The sequence below is a fragment of the Salvia hispanica genome, chromosome 6 (genome assembly GCF_029641045.1).
Source record: "Salvia hispanica isolate PSC_SH4W2 chromosome 6, Shi_PSC_v1, whole genome shotgun sequence".
In the NCBI taxonomy this organism is placed as follows: domain Eukaryota; kingdom Viridiplantae; phylum Streptophyta; class Magnoliopsida; order Lamiales; family Lamiaceae; genus Salvia; species Salvia hispanica.
Genome location: NC_142697.1, coordinates 43,049,550 through 43,068,051, shown reverse-complemented (window position 1 = coordinate 43,068,051; position 18,502 = coordinate 43,049,550). Strand labels below are relative to the sequence as shown.

General features: G+C 37.1%; 3 protein-coding genes across 7 annotated transcripts; 1 reads left to right on the top strand and 2 right to left on the bottom strand.

Moving 5' to 3' along the window:
* Positions 1 to 69: 69 nt before the first annotated feature.
* On the bottom strand, positions 70 to 2,966 carry LOC125208028 (putative galactinol--sucrose galactosyltransferase 5). Its single transcript, XM_048107572.2, has 3 exons — positions 1,508 to 2,966; positions 1,234 to 1,411; positions 70 to 1,156 (listed from the first exon to the last, which is right to left on the bottom strand). The coding sequence occupies exons 1-3, from the start codon at positions 2,750 to 2,752 to the stop codon at positions 228 to 230; spliced, it is 2,352 nt and encodes a 783-aa protein (XP_047963529.1). The 5' UTR covers positions 2,753 to 2,966; the 3' UTR covers positions 70 to 227.
* A 5,146-nt stretch (positions 2,967 to 8,112) lies between these two features.
* LOC125208526 (Core-2/I-branching beta-1,6-N-acetylglucosaminyltransferase family protein) lies at positions 8,113 to 13,184 on the bottom strand. 2 transcript variants are annotated; one of them, XM_048108160.2, is made up of 11 exons: positions 12,527 to 13,179; positions 11,448 to 11,564; positions 11,109 to 11,209; positions 10,886 to 10,957; positions 10,612 to 10,693; positions 10,417 to 10,497; positions 9,595 to 9,633; positions 9,362 to 9,427; positions 9,148 to 9,297; positions 8,478 to 8,606; positions 8,113 to 8,350 (listed from the first exon to the last, which is right to left on the bottom strand). In XM_048108160.2, the coding sequence occupies exons 1-11, from the start codon at positions 12,791 to 12,793 to the stop codon at positions 8,315 to 8,317; spliced, it is 1,140 nt and encodes a 379-aa protein (XP_047964117.2). In that variant the 5' UTR covers positions 12,794 to 13,179; the 3' UTR covers positions 8,113 to 8,314. The 2 variants fall into 2 exon arrangements, with proteins under 2 accessions (XP_047964117.2, XP_088918120.1); XM_089061994.1 differs by lacking the exon at positions 8,113 to 8,350 and having other exon boundaries at positions 8,363 to 8,606; positions 12,527 to 13,184.
* Positions 13,185 to 15,830: 2,646 nt separating this feature from the next.
* Positions 15,831 to 17,605, top strand: SIRB (sirohydrochlorin ferrochelatase B). 4 transcript variants are annotated; one of them, XM_048106704.2, is made up of 6 exons: positions 15,831 to 15,954; positions 16,090 to 16,307; positions 16,601 to 16,662; positions 16,803 to 16,913; positions 17,034 to 17,126; positions 17,369 to 17,605. In XM_048106704.2, exons 1-6 carry the CDS (start codon positions 15,920 to 15,922, stop codon positions 17,564 to 17,566), a joined length of 717 nt encoding a protein of 238 aa, XP_047962661.1. In that variant the 5' UTR covers positions 15,831 to 15,919; the 3' UTR covers positions 17,567 to 17,605. The 4 variants fall into 4 exon arrangements, with proteins under 4 accessions (XP_047962661.1, XP_047962662.1, XP_088916698.1 ...); XM_048106705.2 differs by having other exon boundaries at positions 17,323 to 17,605; XM_089060572.1 differs by having other exon boundaries at positions 15,877 to 15,954; positions 16,102 to 16,307.
* The last annotated feature ends 897 nt before the right edge of the window (positions 17,606 to 18,502 follow it).

Below are 18,502 nucleotides of genomic sequence, written 5' to 3'. Positions count from 1 at the left end.
AATATCAAAAAATGCTAATAAAACGTACTGTAATGAATGATTGTAGCAAATTAGCAAGTCAATCAAAGCTTATGCATAAAATTATTTATATTCCATGACACGGAAATACATATCCTTTCTTGAAACGAAATACATCAGTAATCAATTAAAAACCCAAAATAATTAAAAATTAAAAGCCCCAATTCCATCTCAATTAGGGCACCGTTTCCCCAAATCAACAATCAAAATCAAAACACGTATTCAATCAACGAAACTCCAGTAGGCTTCACCCATGGCACCTCCACCGCCACCATGGAGTCCGCGAACCCAAATCTCACGCTCCCGCCGTTCACCTTCACCGCCGCAGGCCTCTGCGACGCGAACACCTTCATCTCTCCGGTTCCCTTCACTCCAATTTTCACCGATTTAGCGCGATCGTCGTACGCCACCGATTGAATCGCACCGCCGGTGTTGAGCATATTCACCAGCCCGATCGGCGCGAACTGGACGGATCCGGCAAGTTTCTTCACCGGAGAAACGGTGATGAGCTCGAAATTGAACGGATCGAGCTCGATGTCGATGGTGTCGGAGGGTTTGGAGACGATCAGCTTCTTCTCGCTGTATAAATACATCGCGAATTTCTCGACGCCGTCGACGGCGATCGGATTCGCGCCTTGCTTCCACTCGATGTCGCTGGGGCCCGCCTTGGCGGAGACAGGGCGGGAGCACTCGGAGAAGCACTGGTTGCGCCGCTCCTTGCGGTCCCAGCCGCCGCCCTGGCAGTTGAAGGCGCCGACCACTCCGGTGAACTTGTTGAGGTTCCAGATCTTCAGCATCGTCTCGCCGTCGTGGAGAGGGTCCGCGAAGAGGCGGTCGCGAGAGGGCAGGGCGTAGTGGTCGCAGCGGAGGATGGTGCCGTCGGGGAGGACGAGGCTCTTCAGCAGCTCGAAATTGTGCTTTCCGACGGAGTCGCTGACGTAGATGGGGCCGCCGGAGATGGCGCGGGACGCGGCGTGGAACAGCGCGCACGGATGAGTCGACTGGAACATGTCCCAATCGGGGTGGATGAAATTGCCCATCCACAAACTGTTGTAGGCGCAGTGCACCATGTGGCACCCTTGTAGCCAGAACGTCCCGTTGGGGTCGCCCGATGGGTCCGTACACCAAAAGTCGTCACCTGTAACATCGAACGTGTTATATTATTATGGTCGAAAAAACGCAATAGAAAATGAAATGTGATAGTCGGACACGTACCAACACGTCCGAGAGTGATGGCTTCCGTTCCGAGGAACATGAAGTCGTTGCAGTGCTCCATGCTAGCAATCACTCCGTTTCCTTTGAAGTGGTTCCGAACCGACTTCGTTAGTGCCTTGTAGTAGTCCTTTGCTAGCTCCACCCGACCACCGTAGTCCTCACACAACATTTCCAACAACTACACATGTAATTTTTAAGTGAGTCGTCTCAAAAAGGAAAATACTAAGTCGTGAACATAGCAAAGATCGAAAAATCGAGTAAAAATACTACTTACATGGATGACATCAACTTTGACACCATCAATCCCGACAGATTCAAGATGGGAGTGTAATCCTTCATACATTTGCTCAGCCAATTTGGGTGGAACAAGGCCAACACCATTGTTGACAATCTTGTCAACTGCAAGATCTTCCATAGTAGTCTTAAGCCCGGGAGTGAGCAAGGGCTCAATCACCTTAGCTTCGGGCAGGCCCGGGACACCGGGCCTAAGCCCGCCCCAGTACCCACACAGAGCGTGCCAAACGTAAACATAGTCCACGCTCGTGTAGGTATCCTTCATATCCCGGATGAAGGCCGCCATCCCGGTATCCGGGCCGGGGCCGCCCTTGTTCGGGCTCTTGTAGTCCCTAAACTTGTAGTTCTCCTCGAACTTAATCAGCCTGCACGGCATCTGCTCACCGGCGGAGGTCCGGTTCATGCCCTCCGTCGTGAGATCGTCGTCGTCGTGGCAGATGGACTGCCACCCGTCGTCGATGAGCACGAGGCCCGGGGGGCATCCGCCGTCCACGAGGCCCTTGATCCCCTCCATCACGCCCTCGGGCTGCACGGTGAGGTAGAAGGCGTCCCACGTGCACCACCCGAACTTGTCGACGATCCCGGGCGGCGTCTTCTCCTCGAGCAGCCGGAACGTGCCGAGGTGGTGGCGCGCCACCTTGACGGCGTCCTTCACCAGCGTGAACGGGTCGTCCCCTGCGTGCATGTAGAGCGCGGCCCGGAATGACGACTCGGTCACCTTGGTCGACCCGCTCTCGACACACAGGTCGACGAAGTCGTCAATCCCGGGCTGGAGCGAGGCCCGGAATTTCCCATCTATCAGTGGAAGCAGCACTATATATGGCCGCTCATTTAATCCCGGGCCCTCGGATTTATCCAGGATTACTATCTGGGTCTCGCGCTCGAGATCCGACCCGTTTGACCCGATCCAGTGGGTAGTCCACCAGACTTTGAAGCGGAAAATGGACATAAATTTGATGTTTTTCAATTTCCCAATAGGGACGACGTGGTGGCTCTTCGCCTCCGCGGCGTCGAACCCCACGAAGCAGCCGGGGGAGGCGGCCTCCCCCGCCTTGTCTCCCACCGCGTAAGGTGAGGGAGACGCGGTGATGTTGAGGGGGACCTCGGAGAGGATGACGTGATCGTTCACGATGAAGTTGGATTCATCAAGTGTGATGACGGAGTTGGTGAAGCCGTCGACGATGACGGCGGCGTTGGAGCCTCCCTTGCTCAAGCTCGGAGCCATTTTTGTCAAGAGATGATTGAGAGATGGAGGAAAAGTGATGTGAGTTTAATTTGATGAAGAAGGATAGGGAAGAATTGAAGGTTTATATAGACAAACAAGCAGCTCAAAAAGGGCTTGTGGAATTTGGAATAAAGGGGGGAATTTTGTAAACAATATACACTTGTGTAATGAATGTTTGAGTGATGTGTGTTTTTGATGAATGAATGGATTATGGAGTGGGAAAATGGTGGTTTAATTTATAGGCAAAGTTTGTACAGTGATGAAGTGGAGAAGATTCAACGATGATGAAAATGGACGGTTGGATTTTGTTATTAGAAAATTAGAGCTTTTGGGAGAAAATAGCGGTAGTGTGGGGTTATGTGATTAATTAACACTATCCATATTATATTGTCACTTTCTATAGGAAATTTCTTGATTTGGAGTAATGACTTTGACAAATATAGGTGGCTCTAGACTTGGGATTTGAGGACTATAGATATGTTTGCTAAATTTTAAAATTCTAGAATTATGGTATTGGCCAGTCTCATTTCTTTATTCTTCTTCTTGCAGTTTCCCTTTTTTTAAAATAAATGGTGTAATTTCGACTTTTTTATGATAAAGTATTTTGTAAGATCATCTACTGTGAAAATACTTGTAGTACTATTATAGATATTAGAGAATGATTGTATTTAAAATAGGTTAAATTATTAAAAGAGCTTCTCATACAAGCTTATTTTATTTTAGTAGTACGATTTTTGGTATTTTATTTATTCTTTAGTGATATCTAATTATTTTCGTTTATATTTTCAGCAATCGGTATCAGACTACTATGTCAATGAGTTTATGGTTATAAGAAATTAAAATCAGCGATAAATAAACTTAATTGTTGAGCTTTAGATTATTGGGGTCCATTAACGGTATTGGGAAAACAATTGTTAGATTTTATATGGGCGATTGGGGAATAAAAAAATAATTCTTTTATTCGTGTCAACTAAATGATAGGGGCATTTTTGATCGTGTTTCAAATAATAGAAAGGTTTCCTCTCTTTTTTTTAAACGTAAAGATAACCTTTTTCACGTATTATTGGATTACATACTTGCTATATTTTCAAGAATCTTGCTATATTTCTTTCCGTTTGTTGAGGTTTTTATGTCATGAACATATGCCACATTAATGTACGTAATTTTATTGTATTTTGTGAGCATTGTTCGAATAATCGAATTCATTTTTAGTTTATTCTTAAAATACTTTCTCTCAAATAGTAATATTAGGATTTTAGTGCCCTGCAATTTGCATCATCACCTACTTAAATTAGGATTTTAATTTCCTAAGCAAGTATAACGGCGTATGTATGAGGTATTGTCCATCACCTCACCTTTATACAATTCATCAAATTGTAGATTCTGATTTATTTTATAACATACAAATCCACTATTTGCAAAATAATAAACTAGTATATTCTAAGAAAATCAAAATTTATAGTTAAAAATGTTCATTTTCACAAACTCATTTTCCATTGATACGATCGTCATGTAGTGCAAAAAGAGAGGGCATCCGCCCTCCCACTTTACCTTCACTTAACATTTCCACAAAATCCAAATAAAATAGGAATAAAGTTGTCGATCTTTACCACATACTATATGCTATCAATTTAAATGAGCTACCTTCGACACGAAGAGATGGTTCAAATTACATTAATTTCAAAAAATATTTTATTCAATGTGTATAAAATTAATAAGAAAGGTATTCAACATTTTACAATACGACTATTTGGTCAACCTAGTTAATTTTAGGAAAATAGAGTTTTATCCCTTAGTTTTAATATACTATTGGTAAAATAAGAGAGCACAATTAGTAAAGTAAGAGAGAGAAAATGTGCAAATAAAAGAGAGGAAGAGAAAAAATAGTAAAAATAATACTCTCTCCATCCACAAAAAAATAGGGCATATTTGTCATTTTTGTTTGTCCACAAAAAATAGAGCACATTTCTAAAAAGGAAATTAACTATCACTATTTCTCTCTTACTTTTTTTCCCTTCTCTCTTAATAATATGGACCTCACATTCCACTAACACTACTTCTCTCTTACTTTTTTCCCTTTTCTCTTACTTTACTAATTCTACATTAAAATTCTTGTCATTCACAAACTGTCCTATTTTTTTGGACGGATGTAGTATTACTTAATAGGGTCCACTTCCTAGATAAAAGTAAATTTATATTTTTAAGGATAGACCAAAGTGAAGTATAAACTAATTTCAACCGCAATATTTCTAATTTCAATATTATTTTATCAACGTGTGAACTATAATTAATTGCAATACTAGTAATATTTTATGAAAAAGCGTGTGAACTTTAATTAAACGTGGCTCCACAAATTAACGCAGCCCTCTTTCGCGGCAAGGTCAGGGCGCTGGCCCACCAACCGCCGACCACGGCGGGGAGTCTCTGCCACGTGGACGTCGCATAATCCGCAGCACTTAATTATTAAACAAAGTAATGTGTGTTTGTTGGGATTGATTCAAACATAGGATTAACTAACTATAACTGCCGCCGCTGAGATCTAATTTGGACCGTTAGATCATTCAACCACCCACGTTAAGCTACCATGTTCTCCATTTTCCTCAGTTACACTTGTGCCAATGGGCTGCTCACAAGTGATGTGCACGTGTTTCAGCTAATTTGACAAAATAGTGTCCTTTAATTTTGGATTTTGGTTGGTCCGAGATTATTTGTTTGGTTGGGGTGAGTAAGAATGAGATTAAAAGATTTTGTTTAGTCAAGAGGAAAATTCTAATGGATAATATAATTATATAGTAGTTCAAATTTGTAATGAAAAGTATAATTCAGATGGCCCTAATTTATTACAAATCGAACAAATATAATCTAATCCTATTTTAAACTCTCTGCATGCTATATTATAGTACAAGAATATTTTCATTTAAAAAACATGTGATTTAGATATAATTTAATTAGTTCTCTTGTACTCCGTATAATTTAGAAGCTACTACTCCCTCCGTTTCTTCATAGTTGAGGCGGAACTTTTCGGCACGGAGTTTTAAAAACGAATGTTGGATGTGTTAAATTAATAGATAAAAAAGTAAGAGAGATGAAAAGGTAGAGAGAATAAAGTATAAAGCGAATAAAGTAGAGAGAATAAAGTAAGAGAGAGTAAAGGAAGAGAGATGAAAAAAATTACCATATAAGAAAACGACTCAACTATGAAAAAACTGCACGATAGTAAAATAACTCAGTTATGAAGAAACGGAGGAAGTACTATTTTATAAAGTAATATAATATTGAAAAAGAAAAAAAAGGAGAGCCGACGGAATTAATGAAAGATTTATATTATCCACACGCATTAATTGGAATGACTATTCTTCTAGTAAGTAAAGTTTGGTGGAATGTTGACGTTTGATTTGGAGGCACAAATACAAATACGTGGCTAAATACCGTTAAACGGTGGTTAATTCAACGATCATTGCCGTTGGTGTCGGTTGGAATTGCGGTTAGCGTATAAGGACTAAGCAAAAATTGACACCACGGTGCAATGACTATTTCACAGTGTCTACTTTATTATTTTTAAAAAATTAATTGAACCATTCTACTATTAAATCAATATATACTTCTAATTTCATGACTGTTTTTTCAGTACATGGCATGCATCTTTTGTAGAACTAAAAGTTAGTAAGTATTGTAAGTGTAATCGAAATTATTAGTCTTATTATGTGGAGTACTTATTTTATATAATTCATATACCTCAATTAAGTAAAATGATATGAAATCTATATAAATTAATTTGATGGGACTGGAGATTGGAGAGATCTTGTGATATGTTTCCACTCATTTAATGTGCATTAGTGCTTAAGCAATCGAGAAGAGTATTGGATAGTTACACGTCGCAGTAGCTAAGATCTCTTTTCCTATTACTATTAGGATGAATCACTCACTTGGTCAAAGTATAAAATTTGAATTAGAATAATAGAGATACTCACTTGGTCAAGGACTCATGGTGACTAGGGCATTCTTCGATTTCATGAATTAGATAGAACTCTCGAGTCTTATAAATATTGTTCGATTAGATAATGGCCTCGACCTCATATTTGATCTCCGGAGAGCAAGGGCGGATCTAGTGTATATATACATGGGGCAATTGCCCCACCTGAGTTATCCATTTATACAAAGATATAGAAATAATATCACTATAAGGAGAGTGTTATATTGCTAACTTATAATTTAATTACTAACTACATTTAAATAATAGCCATTAGATATTCAAATTAAGGGCTTATATCATCAATCCCTAAATGTCAATACGATCAACGAAAAATGTCAATAAGACCATAGGATTAATTCCAAAAAATATCAATAGAGGTATAAATGTCAATTAACTACATGTTTAGTTATAACTAACTTTTAAAAGAAATCCCAAAACTTTAAATTCATATAACATATATCAAATTAAAGATAAGGATTCCAACGATATCCTACATGCATATGTTCCGACGTCAAAATTTAAAAAAAAAATTCGAAAATTTTTAATTTTTTCGTACAGCATAAATGTCAACATACTATATAAAATATGTCAATATAATACATGTAGAATGTCAATACAAGCAATGAATTAACATTCTTAAAACATTGTGTTGATATTTTTGAAACACTATATTGACATTTTCATTCAAAACCCTAATTTGGAATTTTTTTTTTATCTTTTTTAATTTTATTAATAAAAATAAAATTATACGTGGCAAATTGTAGACCACACGTTTTCTAAAATCCTATGGCCTTAAATTAGCTGTAGTTAGCAATTAAATGATGAGTTAGCAATTGATCACTCCCCATCACTATAATACGTGTATTTTATATTACTTTTACCCCCTTGGTATTTTAATAGAAAAACCTTTATTGTCCCATTTGGTAAAAAATGAAAAGTCAGACATGTAATTATGAGTAATATTTAATAAAACCTAGTTATTTTTTGAAAAGAAAACAAAAAGTCATTGGATGTTAAAGACCCAAAGCTCTGGAACTTGTAGAGAAAAAGTTATAAGGGATGTTGACAAAATATACAATTCTTTGTCCCCTCTTGTGCAATTTCCTGGCTTTGCCCCTGCCGGAGAGTGATACGTAGAATTAGTCTTGGTTTACGAGCCTTGCTGTCACCCCGTGGAAACACTATATTCAGCTTAATATAATCTCACACCATCTATTTGCATATTCCTATTTTATCTAATGGTTGGTATATTGTATTTGCGGATGAACGCTGTGTTCCAAACAATTAACAAAATGAATTGTGGGAGAATTATTCAGAATACTGTAGATGGCTACTAATATTGCTGCACAATTAATAAGTATTTGAGGCTGATCATGCTAACAACCCAGAAAACTAAGAATACACCCTATATTGACATCTCACAGGAATATAAGTAAGATATTAGTCATAAAACAGCCTTTATTAGAACAGTTCAGCACAAAATACAACTCGTTTCGATATTGATCATAATCAGTATGGATGACTCACTAGGTTATTCACATGTATGATATCCGGTTGCTAATCCATGGTCTACTTCGCGATATTATGCTCTAAGTTGTAGCTTGTCTGGAAAATCCGAAAGCAGACTGTAGCCACAAACAACACGTTTGACAGAGGGATCGTAAATTTTCATTCATTGCCATGTTTCTTGCTATGCATGACACCTATAATTATTGTCCATGTATGAACATAATGAAAATAGAATGAACTCACCATATTGAGAAGACGCAAGGCAGCAGGCCGCGTGAATTTCCTGGCGAAAAGGAAGCATTGAGAGGGTTTCCCCTTGCTAGTGCACCATTCTCTTCTGTACTCAGTCTCGAAATAGATGTTATCTATGGCCTGCAGAAGAAAATACGTATATGAATTATGAAGCCTCAATCTTTTTTTTTTGCCTATTTTCCCATCGACTTCATTCACAATTTAGAATCGTAAGTTTTTTCATACATTCATGGTACTGATATAAATTATGAACTGAGCAATTCCACAAAGCTACTAATGCCGAGATGAAACCTAAAAAACAACACAGTTTTCTACAAGCTGAGCATAGTCAAAGAGGATATAACTTCAAATCTTCAACTGTGCAGGGTCTAGTGAATCGCATAATTTGCAACTAGACTCGTTGCTTACTTCAGTCTTCTAGGCAAAAAGAAAGAAATAGATCAACACCGACAGCGAAATATATCATTCACCCCTACTAATGTGCCCTAGAATAAGTAAGTTTCTAGGGAAGATCAAGCTGGATACAAGGCTTCATTATTTAACCTTCAAATGAAAGTTTATTCAAGGGACGAGAGTTGGTTCGTGCGGGCTTCAGTGATTGATGAAATGGAAATATGTAGGAAGAAGAATCAGAGTATAACCAAAACAGCACGAAAATTACCTTGATGGACTGGATAAGACTGGAGGTAGCATCGGCCAACTTGTAAGTGACTGGATGCCATCCTTTCCTATGAGGATCCCTTGAAGATGTTAGATCCCAAGAACTGTGAGTCAGTGACCTTCTAGTGATTTCTCCTTCCAGGCCTTTTATCTGAACAAAGAAATGATAAGCAATGGATAAAATTTAACAGCTTGTTTCAATGAGATCAGCTTACAGTGAGCAAGGTTTGAACGTAGTGTTCATCGGGTATACAATTATGTTCAGCAGATGTATCGGCAGGCTGCATAAGCAGAATGACAACAGAGTTAACACTTTTATCCTCCATAAATAATGATAACGATCACAAAAAGAAACCCACAATCTTGAAACGAAGCGATAGGTACTACTACTTATGACTACTGCATGTATCATGTTTCAATTGATGGGTGAGAGGAAGTAAGGACTTACTATGTGACGGTCTCGCCAAAATTCAGGTAATGACTTTGTCTGTTTTCGTAAGGAAAGGAAAACAAACAAGTCAAAAACAGAAATATAAATAAAATCATGCTTGATACAGAAAACATATCTATGTAGCCTCTGGTGATATTAACGATTAAATGAATATTATGAAAAGTAGCAAGCATAGTTCAAAAAGTATGCTCATAGAGATATTAAGCACCTCAACATCTAACTGCCTGTAAAATTCACATGCCAGGACTTCAGTAGATATAAACTTTTCCTGACTCGAGGCCTTATTCATCAAAATATGGTAGATGATATCCTTTATGAGTTCTGTTAAATCACCCTTGCACCTTTGATCAGTTAATTCCCTTAGAGGGTGTTAACTTTGGATGACAGCTTAGATAGCTTAAAATAATACAGGTTAATCCACCATTATTAACTTTGACGGGCCAAACAATGTCGAGCCATCTACCCAGCTATGGAGATCTTTTGCCCTTTGTTGCGTATTCATGAGGTCTTCACCTTACGTACTCTCCGGGACGTAGATTTACTTCTAAAAATTGATTGTTTGATCGTGTAATCCTTCAAATGCTCAATCCTATGTTTTCAGAATCTAATCTACCACTTAAATTTAACACCCCTTTAGGAAGTAAAGACTATTTAGACAAATACCAGTTAAAACATCAAGGCATTTAAAGTATGCAGCGAAGAAAATAACTTCAAATTAAAACAAATACTACAACACATGGAAGGTAAAAGAATCATGCAACCAAAAATATATTCAGCTCGTAATCACACGATGCAAAAGGAAATGCTCATCATACCAACCTTGCATTGTAACTGAAACATAGAGAATACAGTTTTATCTTCAACTACAACCTCGGCATGCTTTCTGGTCAGAACAACCCACTGCAAATAATAAAAGACATATTATAAGCTAGAAATACAAATCCTCGTAGCTGCTCTTGTCACAGTGTATTGTGAAACTAGTTTGACTCTGCGAAGTACAAAATTATGAGTCACCTGAGATCCCTTCCTCCAGTTGTCAATAGAAATCACTGGATGCATTTTTGGATTATAACGACTTTCCTTTTTATCAGCAAAACTGCAACCATAATTGATAAGGTCTCGTAAGCTGATTAAATTCAAAATACGTACATCCACAACAAACTGTGTACTGGAAATAAAAAAACTTAGGAAGAAGAGGACTCAAGAGAAAACAATAAAAAACATAAAAAACTATCAATCATTTAACAGGTAAATAGGAGAGCAAGGACTATGTATGTATCATCATTACCTGTCCACAAAGCTATTTGGGGTTGACATTATATAGTCATATGTGTAGCTGAAATTATAGAGAGGTACACAGCTGCAACAGAAAAATAAACACAGATGAGTTGCTCATCTTTTTGTGACCTAAAAATGCAAGACACTAGATTTTTATAAATCCAAGAAAGCCAAAACAGATACAGAAAAAGTATATAAGGGGGCTTATTATCTCAGAAAAAATGAGATTTTACCTGTCTGAAAGGAAAAGAAACCGATCATTGAAAGCATCCATCAGTGCACTTTGAAGCAAAATACGCTCCGCCTGGATCATGCTTGCTTCTCCCCAATCTACCTAATAAAGCATCAGTAGCTAGATATCACTTCAAATATGAATAAAAAATAGACCGCATGGTTCTTATATAAAGTCAGCCAACATACCAACCGAAGTAAGACTAGAAGAGTGACAGATTATACACTTTAATTCCTTTAGATATATGACCAATACCATAATATCGAAAAACAAAACAGTAGTACATCAGGAAACTGAAATAATTTTTGCTGAGTAAGTAATTTATTAAACAAAACCAGACCTGTATGCTATCATTCACTTGACGGTTTAAGAAAAATTTTGATCTCGTCGTTGCTGCATTCAGCAAGAACCCTGGTCTTGAATGAACATAAATGGAAAATCTATTCTCTGTATCACCCTGCAAATAACATAAAAGGTTCCATAGATTGAAGTGAAAGATCTCTATAATATTTAGGGTCAAAGAAATTTTTTCACGGTAAAGACAACATTATCATCACTACTACGTCTCAGTAATTATTTGATCATCATGTGATGATAGGTTTAACACACCCATAACTGGTTAACAATCATCCCAAGCAAGTAAGTGTGATGTATACTTCCAATTACATCACATTATATGTAAGATGTTCACCAGTCAAAAGTTGTCCCAGCAGAATAGCCAATTTCTCATGTTTCCCGGAAACAAAGGTACAGCAATAAGGCAAAATCATAAAACATCACCCTAATCAATGAACTGGTTTAAATGAAAGCATAACAACATATATGAATTCGGTCCTTCAAATTTTAATCAGGTACTCCTTCGTCTCCTTCGTCTCCTTTTTAAAATATTCAACATCTTCAAAAGTGATAAACACTCATCCTTCGTCTCCTTTTTGTTCAGGAATATATCAATTCAAATAACTGATACCTTAATAAAGGGGAAAAGAGTTCACATACATGTGAAAGTAGCATCAATAAATTATTCATGAAAATACAATTACCTTGCGTTATACTCATAAATTTGCAACTCGCTAAATTCAAGGAGGTAACTCATTTACTCATTTTAGTAAGTAGTATTTGCGAAAAGATTAATTAACGTTCTCAGTTTCGTACAAAAATATTACTACTACTATTCGAACTTCAATGAATTTTGTAACAGATGCATCTTTGCTATTATTAGTCTTTCAGCGATCACAGCAGAGTCAGATTGTGATACAAAAATAAATTAAAAAACCCCAAGTCATCAAAAGCAACGAATTAGGAAACTGATTTATGTAGCCTTAAGCTAAGTACCAATTTTTCTTAAAAGAGCAATAACTGGATTAAACTCTTTTCCAAAATAATAACTTCCCAAAATAGTAAGAGGATGCCAAAAATTACCTGAAAAAATACATCCCAAACAATGTCGAGAGGAATCCGATTCCGAGCAATAAAGAGAAAAGCAATCTTCGGCTTCTGCAGCGGCGGAGATATGAACGAAGGCATTTTGATCTTACTGTACTCCGATTCCATCAGCATAAACGTCGCGAAACAAATCGCAATCAAGAGAAACGCGAAGAATTTCCGCTTCCACCTATGATGAAATTTCCCCGAACTCGACCTCCGCTTCATCCGCTCCGACTGAGCTCCTAATTTAGGGCTCAGCATTTCAAAATCCGCAACCTCTCATCATTCACCAACACGAATCAATCACTCCGCATTTCACACTGCATTTCCGCTGCATCTTCCCCACTCACGCAAAACATCAGCTCTCACAAACTCGATTCGAAACTAAACTACTCTGACACGAGACAAACAGATCAGTAACTTAAAAGGTCGACAAAAATTCTAGAATTCCGTGAAACAGTCACGGATTAGCAGAGAAATGATCAGGTTCACGAGCTACGAGAGAATACGATGGCAACAAAATCGGAAGCTCGGATTATTTATTCCATAATCCGGTGGAAATTGCAAAAGAAGTGAAAGGTAGAGAGAGAAAGAAACTTGGCTTAGAAATGGAGATTGTATGATTGGAAATAGGAATAATGTTTTTGCTACTTATTTTTTGCTTCTTTGCGTGTTCTGTCCGACAATGCTTAAACCTTTCTCCTTTTGCTTAATTTGAAATTAGTAGATACTTTTACTACTAATATAGAGGTTAAATATTCCTAACGAATTTAATGATTGACATAATAATTTTGACAACATTATAATTGTGTGAGGTTGAAGTGTCATCATCAAAGGGGAGATATCATGATACTCCCTCCGTTTCCTTATAGTTGAGGCGGAACTTTTCAGCACGGAGTTTAAGAAATGAATGTTGACTGTGTTAAATAAATAGATAAAAAAGTAAGAAAGAGAAAAAAGGTAGAGAGAATAAAGTAAAAAGTGAATAAAGTAGAGAGAATAAAGTATGAGAGAGTAAAATAAGAAAGAGGAGAAAATTACTATATATGGAAATGACTCAATTATGATGGAACTTCCCGAAATGAAAAAATGACTCAATTATAAAGAAACGAGCGGAGTATTAATTTGTCCTTTGATGCTATGAAACTTAGTAAAATGTTAATCAATATATTAGAAGATTCGAGTCAAGATTTAAGTCACAAGATAAATGATAATTATTTTCGATATTTCTTTTATTATAATGAGTATCCTTGACTGGATGGGTGGTGAAAACGAATACTCGTCTATGAAACGATCGATTTACTATTGAGCTTTCTAAACACCAAAATTCATGTAGACTAGGGTTATTATCATGTTAGACTAAGTTCAAATTCATATCCATATATTCATAGTTCAATTTACTATACTCTATTGTTTCTTAATTATTTAAGCTTGCAATGAATTGCAAAACCAACCACAATGAGCGTGGGCTTTTTTTGTCAACTATGATTGGACTTATTTATAGGCAATTTATTTGTTTGGATTTAAATATGGTAATTGTTGTTATTAACTAGTTGGGATCATTATATTACAAGAGAATAAATCAGATAAATTATTTTAACAAGCTGTCAAAAAGAAAATTCATGAAATTTTTGAATAATACTATACTTTTCACAAACATATGAATGACGTCATATATGAAGAAAACCGCACGAGACAAAAGGGGAGGTGATAGAGTTACATCAAGTGATCAAACACATGGTTTGGTGAAGTCTTTTATTAAAGCTCTAACAACTATATAAACCATTTTTTAATATGATCATATTTAATTAAATGCTGTAACAAACATCACTTTATTTTCTTCTAGAATTAATGAGCAAATGGGCTTAATATGCAATTACTCATTGAGAAGCTCAATCACCTAAATTTCGATGTTGAATATTGCTAACGACTTTATTATGTTGACTTTTATTAATTTGATTAATTATTTGTTAGTTATATGAGACCATGTGCAATAATAATGGTACCAAACTACACAAGTTGGGTTATGGTCTTTATCTACCCATTGACTAGTGACTCTCCACCAGCCAAATATAGACATAGTTCACGAGACTACTACGTCTACAAGTCTATTGGGCATGGCTTATCATGCTAAGATTAATTAGTTTCGACCTAAACCTAAATATTATTTGGTCGTTTGCAGCTATGGGGGTTTGCAGATTAAGGCAGAAAGTCTCTCAATGGGTGGTGGGATTTGAACCTATGACCTCAAGATTACTACAACTTCGTGCTGGCAACTATGCTATGACCCGTTGGTTGTCTCACCCCTTTCTTATTACTCAAAATAATTTAAACTTGTCATACACATAATTAGATTGAAATAAATAATTTGTTCCCCTTTCTTATTACTCAAAATAATTTAAACTTGTCATACACATAATTAGATTGAAATAAATAATTTGTTCTACTGATACTGGTGATGATGGTGATTGGGGCTGCATATTTGGTTTGATGGTGTGGAAATTATGATCTTCTAGGAATGATATTGTATTCTAGGATGCGAGCTTTAATGGTTCAACAATTATAGCTCAGTGTCGAGCTTGGGGAATGGCTGTTAGATCTAATGAGATTAAGAAGCAGACTGTTAAGAATAGAGTCACTAAGCTCATCTAATGGTTCGCTCCCGCTCCGGGCTGCTGGAAATTGAACTCTGATGGCGCAGTTAAGCTCTCGACAAAAGAAGCATCTACTGGTGGTGTCATTAGGAACTCAAACAGAGAGTGGTTTTTGGGATATGCCCGACGCCTTGGGGAAAGCTGTGTGTTGACTACCGAGTTGTGGGCTATATACGATGGCTTAAGCTTGCATGGAAGAACAAACTTCAAAATGTTGTTGTGGAATGTGACAATATCACTGTAGTGCTCATGGTTAACTCAAGGAGGAATGAAGGCTGCAACTATAGCATTGTTAGACACATTTGGGCTTTGATTGATAAAGAGTGGCATGTAGAGGTTAAACATGCCTATCGCGAAGCAAACCGGGTGGCAGACTTTATAGTTAACTGGGGTTTGAAGATGCACGAGATCTTTCGACTGCTAAACGATCCTCTAGGAGGCGTCGATCATCTACTTCAGTTAGATAAGATAGGTGAGCATGTCTCTCGATCTGTTGCTGCCTAAGCATTTGTATCTCTAGAGGAATAAAAAAAAAATAATAATAATAATAATAATTGTTCTAAAAAAAAGTGTTGAAATAAATAATTTAGAGGAATAAACAACACGGCCCAACTAGTAGATTTTCCATGGATCAGTTAAAGAAGCCCAATTGCCCATAGTGTTAAAAAGGGCCCATTATAGAAAAAGAGAAATGTAAAATAAAGAAAATGAAGAGAGATGGGAGCTAGCAAAAATGGCGGCATCATCTTCTCCACTCAATTTAAGCAGGTAAATCCGTTCTATCTGTATGATTTTCATTATAATTTGATTTAATTTATGTCCACTTCTTCAATTAAAAAAATATCTACTGTAAATATCGCAATTGATCTTCCGTCCCTTTTCATTTTATTTTCACGAATTAAGCCCAAAAACTAGGTTAGAATTGGGGAGAAGGCCTGATTGTTCGGTTCCCAATTTTGTGAAATTGCGTCGGAATCCATCAAAAACCAAATATTTACCGTCAAGGTTGTGTGTGGCATCCACCGCGAATGGCGGCGGATTCAGGAACCCAGTTGTTGAAGGTGATGGCATCATCATCGTCGACCACGGTTCGCGCCGAAAGGAATCCAATCTTATGCTGAGTAAGAAATTCTTTTGCTCTATTTTGTGATGTTGATTTTCTGTTTTCAGTGAATTTTGAACTGTTTGTTTATTTAGGATTTTGATGAATCATTGGAAAATCATTTTTGTTGAGATAGTTCACATTTGTGAATCAGTAAAATTTACATCTGCATCTGCTATCTATATAATTCTTCAAATTAACAAATTTTACCCAAATTTATTGCTTGACATTTCTGTTGACTAGCTTGATATAGTGTAGAACATTGTTTCATTGACAGTTGATGCCTTTTTTGTTTTTGATTTTTTCGTTCAGATGAATTCGTGATTATGTTTAGAGATAATACGAAATATCCGATCGTGGAGCCTGCTCATATGGTATTGATCACATCAATGGATCTTGATTCCCTCTTTAGAATTTATCGTTTATTGTAAATGATAATTAAACTTCTGTTTTAATGGCAAAGAGTGTCTATAACTGTTTGTTGATTCCTCCTAGATTCTTCTGTTGTAATTAGGAACTGGCTGAGCCATCTATCAAGGATGCTTTTGATTCGTGTGTTCAACAAGGGGCGAGGCGTGTTATAGTCAGCCCGTTTTTCTTGTTTCCTGGAAGACATTGGCACCAGGTAGTGGTTAAGAGAACTTGAAACGTATAATGAAGTCGGCATCTTTCGTACTTTTGACACCTGAATTGATAGATTTTGGATATGTAACACAAGCCAAGTTTTTCTGTTGCTATTTTATAGGATATTCCTTCTCTCACGGCCGAAGCTGCAAAGGACCATCCAGAGGTTTCCTATGTCATCACTGCACCTCTTGGTCTGCACGAACTGCTCGTGGTATGAGACTTTGGTTTATCTATCTCTTATGCATAATGCATTCTACATTTATATGCTAGTGCCCTTTTCTTGTAACATTTGGATTATATATACATATACCGTGACCTTGGTATTTATGTGGATTAGTAGTTACTTATGAGATGGTTTGCACGTTAGCTGAAACTAGACACGACCCACTAACAGTTAGTCGTCACAGGATGTGGTGAACGACAGAATCACCTACTGCTTGAACCATGTTGCAGGCGAGAAGGAGGAGTGCTCAGTGTGCGCTGGAACAGGAAAATGCCGGCTCTATAATTAGTGTAATAGTTCTACTCTATTATGATCTCATGCGAATTACAAATTTTGAGCTCAAAGATTTGACGAACCAATGTATCTTTACTTCGTTTTCTTCTTCACGTAAATTCCCATGTATTGCAGCACCCATTTGGTTGTACTGATGTTTAACTATCTTCTCATAAATACACACTTTTTCTTTATACCCTCTTACATCATTTTTTCTTATTCATTCATCTCGACTCTCTCTTTTGAGATTTACACATGCACCCGAGATAACTTGAACCTTTGAACCTATTGGCTGGAAGGGAAGTAAGCAAGCTATGCTTTATTATCACATTCGTCTCTACTTGTTTGTCCATGTTCGGATTGTCGACTGCAACAGTCTGTGCTTTGCTTCATCCAGCTCCAAATTCTAACCTAGTTTAAACTAAATTTAAAATTCAAAGAACAGAAGATCATGGTAATAGAGACGTTGTTTTCTTGTCGACAACAATTATTGGGGTAATGACCAAACTAAAGCCCTTCTGCCAACCGTAGTGACTCTTGGTTGGACCACAATGCAATGAGTGTTGTACAGTTGTGCCGCTTTTGGTTTTCTTCATTTCACATGTGTAATAATCGAGCTTCTATATACTATTTGCGAAACAATTTGAAATTTGTAATGACGATAAGTTTGTTAGGATTCGGCAATAGAATAAACTAATGTAATTGTTCGAAATTTATCTTCTTTCGATCTGTATTGGTATCAGACAAAAATCAATGTCTCTTTCTGTGATACGTTTGAGGGATAAGCTTAGCTGAGGAGGAGTGGTTATGCCATTAAATAGAGCAGCATTTGGCAATAGTTGCAGTTGAGAGTTGGAAAGAATATTAATAGAGACTATCTTTGGTCAATAAATGTCCTCTTGCTGGCTTAGATGGTGACGAAGATGTGATCGAGAGGTGTTGGCAAATGAAACAAACAAATGTGCCACGTCAATTTAAAGATAGAACTGAAACCATTATACAATTATAATGGACTCGAGTTTGCAAATGAAACAAACAAATGTGCCACGTCAATTTAAAGATAGAACTGAAACCATTATATAATTATGATG

Bases quoted from the DNA above. Each gene is read 5' to 3' on its own strand.
- LOC125208028 (XM_048107572.2), bottom strand. From the start codon at position 2,752: ATGGCTCCGAGCTTGAGCAAGGGAGGCTCCAACGCCGCCGTCATCGTC. The intron at 1,412-1,507 runs GTAAGTAGTATT...TTACATGTGTAG, and splicing joins TCAAAGTTGATGTCATCCAT to TTGTTGGAAATGTTGTGTGA. The intron at 1,157-1,233 runs GTACGTGTCCGA...TCGATGTTACAG, and splicing joins CATCACTCTCGGACGTGTTG to GTGACGACTTTTGGTGTACG.
- SIRB (XM_048106704.2), top strand. From the start codon at position 15,920: ATGGCGGCATCATCTTCTCCACTCAATTTAAGCAG. The intron at 16,663-16,802 runs GTATTGATCACA...TGTTGTAATTAG, and splicing joins TCGTGGAGCCTGCTCATATG to GAACTGGCTGAGCCATCTAT. The intron at 16,914-17,033 runs GTAGTGGTTAAG...GCTATTTTATAG, and splicing joins CTGGAAGACATTGGCACCAG to GATATTCCTTCTCTCACGGC.
- LOC125208526 (XM_089061994.1), bottom strand. From the start codon at position 12,793: ATGCTGAGCCCTAAATTAGGAGCTCAGTCGGAGCGGATGAAGCGGAGG. The intron at 10,498-10,611 runs GTGACTCATAAT...TATTATTTGCAG, and splicing joins ACTGGAGGAAGGGATCTCAG to TGGGTTGTTCTGACCAGAAA. The intron at 9,634-10,416 runs GTTGGTATGATG...TTACGAAAACAG, and splicing joins TGTTTCAGTTACAATGCAAG to ACAAAGTCATTACCTGAATT.